The following is a 2363-nucleotide window of genomic DNA, read 5'->3' as shown; positions in this document are numbered from 1 at the left end:
ATATTTCTGAAGCAATGTTTGAAATGTATGAGTAGAAATATAAATCTAAAAATATATTTATTCTATATTTAATAAATAACTCTGCATTTTATTGCATATATTATTGTGAAAAAATTGCCATTAAAAAAAATAGTAGCATAAATCAGAGTAAGACCAATTTCAAGGACCTTAAATTTCCATTTGAGTTTAAAATTGGGCCTCTATATATAGCATATATTTGAAAATATATTATAAATATGATTATAGGACATTTATGTAATTAAAAAAACCTCCAACAAAACAAGAAACAAAGTTTCACTTCTTCAACAGAATAGCTCACATATATGCAAGTCATGTTCTTTCATGTTATTTACACAAGCTTTTCCTTTTGAAACACCTGTGGAGTTAGGAGTTTTCCCTCCCCTTCTTTCGTAGTTCTAAGCTAAACGGTGGGATGTGGCAGGAACTCTGGCACACCTGTCCAACACTTAGGCTGCTTTCCGTAATGAAAAACAAAATGAAAACGAAGCAGTCCTCTTTACAACGTAAGCTGAAAGGCCACTGCTGACTCTTCACAGTATGATTTCTCTGAGGTGATCCAGTGTTGCTGTGATGAGCTGTGATGTTCAGGACCGCAGATGAATCTTGTTGTTCTTGCTGCTTCACACACAAGGTTGTTCAAAAGAAGAACTCTGTGAAATGCCTCAATTGGTGTCGAAAGGCCCGGCAGTCTTTTTCACGTGCAAGCGGATATTTTCTGGTGGCCGATAGGAGAGGGAGCTCATTTTGGTTGTGAGGCTTGGATGTGTGCTGACGTTCGGTGGGATGTATTTTATTAGCTGAAGGAAGTATTTTTTAAAGTTTTTTCCAAAAAAAACATAAAAAAAAGGATTTAGACAGTTGTTAAAGTAAGCGATACAAATGGTGAAGGGCATAGCGGTATCCACAATATCGGTGATTTTGCAATCTGTTATTACGTGTAATTGAATCAACACATCCAGAAAAGTGAACACTTGATGAGGAATCCAGGAAAAGAAAAAGAAAAACACAATTGCTACAATCATCTTGAAGATATCATCATTTCTAGTCTTATTTTTTTGAATTTGATAAGCCTTCTTCAGAGTCTTCCAAATTAAGGTGTAGCTTGTTAATATGATCAGAAAAGGAACTAAAAAGCCCAGCAAATTTTTGGATAAACCCAGCCCGACCCGGAGCGTCGTGTTATTGCTCTCGTAGCGAAACCCGCAGACCGTCATGTTCAAGTTCTCAGCGAAGAAGATGTTGCGGTGGATGACGACGGGCAGGCTGGCCACGCCGGCCAGCAGCCAGATGGCCACGCAGGTGACGCGGGCCACGAACACGGTGCGGCGGATGCGCGACTGCACCGGGTGCACGATGGCCAGGTAGCGGTCGATGCTCAGGCACGTGAGCAGGAACACGCTGGCGTACAGGTTGAAGCTGATCCCCGCCGAGGCCAGCTTGCACAAACAGTTGCCAAAAGGCCACTGGTACTCCATGGCCGTGTAGGCTGCCCAGAGGGGCAGAGTTATCAAAAAACACAAGTCAGCCAGTGCCAGGTTGAGAAGAAAGATGCTGGCTACTGTTTTCAATTTCATGTAGCAGTAAATGACAATCACCACCAGGCTGTTCCCGAATATGCCTATGATAAAGATGATGCTGTAAACGGTTGGAACCATAATGTAGATGTAGCTGTGCCTTCCTGAAACAGGGCAGTCCACGTGGATTCTTTTAACAGTTTCTTCAGTAGAGTAATTTGGAATCATCTTGAACTCTTCAGCTACAATGTAATTGCAGGGAGAAAATATGAAGCTCACACCTAGGAGGGAAAAAGAGGGAAAAAAGGTATTTGTGATAGGGATTTAATTTTTAACAATTCTCAACTAAACATCAGGTTTTTTGTCAAGTCTAACACTATGTGTCAATGTCTTTGAATTTTAAAATAAGCCATCTTCAATTTTATCAACCAATTTATAATTCAATACAGACTTTGCAGGGTAAAACAGAGGTAAGAATGTTAGGAGTAGGCCGAACATTTTTAGATTCTTTTCAACATACATGAAATCTAAAACACCTCTTTCAATTAACTAAGTTCCAATTTAAAATAATAATGGTTAGTGAACATATGTAAAAAATAATTAGAGAGACTGAAAATAGCAAATAACTATAAATTCAGTGGCGTATTTAGATTTTCTTTCCATAAATAGGTGACATATTTAAGGAGATAAGTTATTCAGATATCTCAGAAACGAAACTTAAGCACTATGAATACTAATTAAGTATGTAAAATACAAACTGCAATGAATTAAGAAAATAAGTGACTTTAGGTACTCATTTGTATCTCCGAGATTAATCACTAGAATATT

The 2363-nt window shown here is 38.3% G+C and overlaps 1 protein-coding gene across 1 annotated transcript; it reads right to left on the bottom strand.

Annotated features, from left to right (window-relative positions):
• Positions 1-683: 683 nt before the first annotated feature.
• Positions 684-1763, bottom strand: AGTR1 (angiotensin II receptor type 1). Its single transcript, XM_021536813.3, has one exon. The coding sequence runs from the start codon at positions 1761-1763 to the stop codon at positions 684-686; it is 1080 nt and encodes a 359-aa protein (XP_021392488.1).
• Positions 1764-2363: the final 600 nt, after the last annotated feature.

The sequence above is a fragment of the Lonchura striata genome, chromosome 10, assembly GCF_046129695.1.
Source record: "Lonchura striata isolate bLonStr1 chromosome 10, bLonStr1.mat, whole genome shotgun sequence".
NCBI classification, from domain to species: domain Eukaryota; kingdom Metazoa; phylum Chordata; class Aves; order Passeriformes; family Estrildidae; genus Lonchura; species Lonchura striata.
The sequence above is the reverse complement of the archived record's forward strand: the minus strand, read 5'-3'. Positions and strand labels throughout refer to the sequence as shown.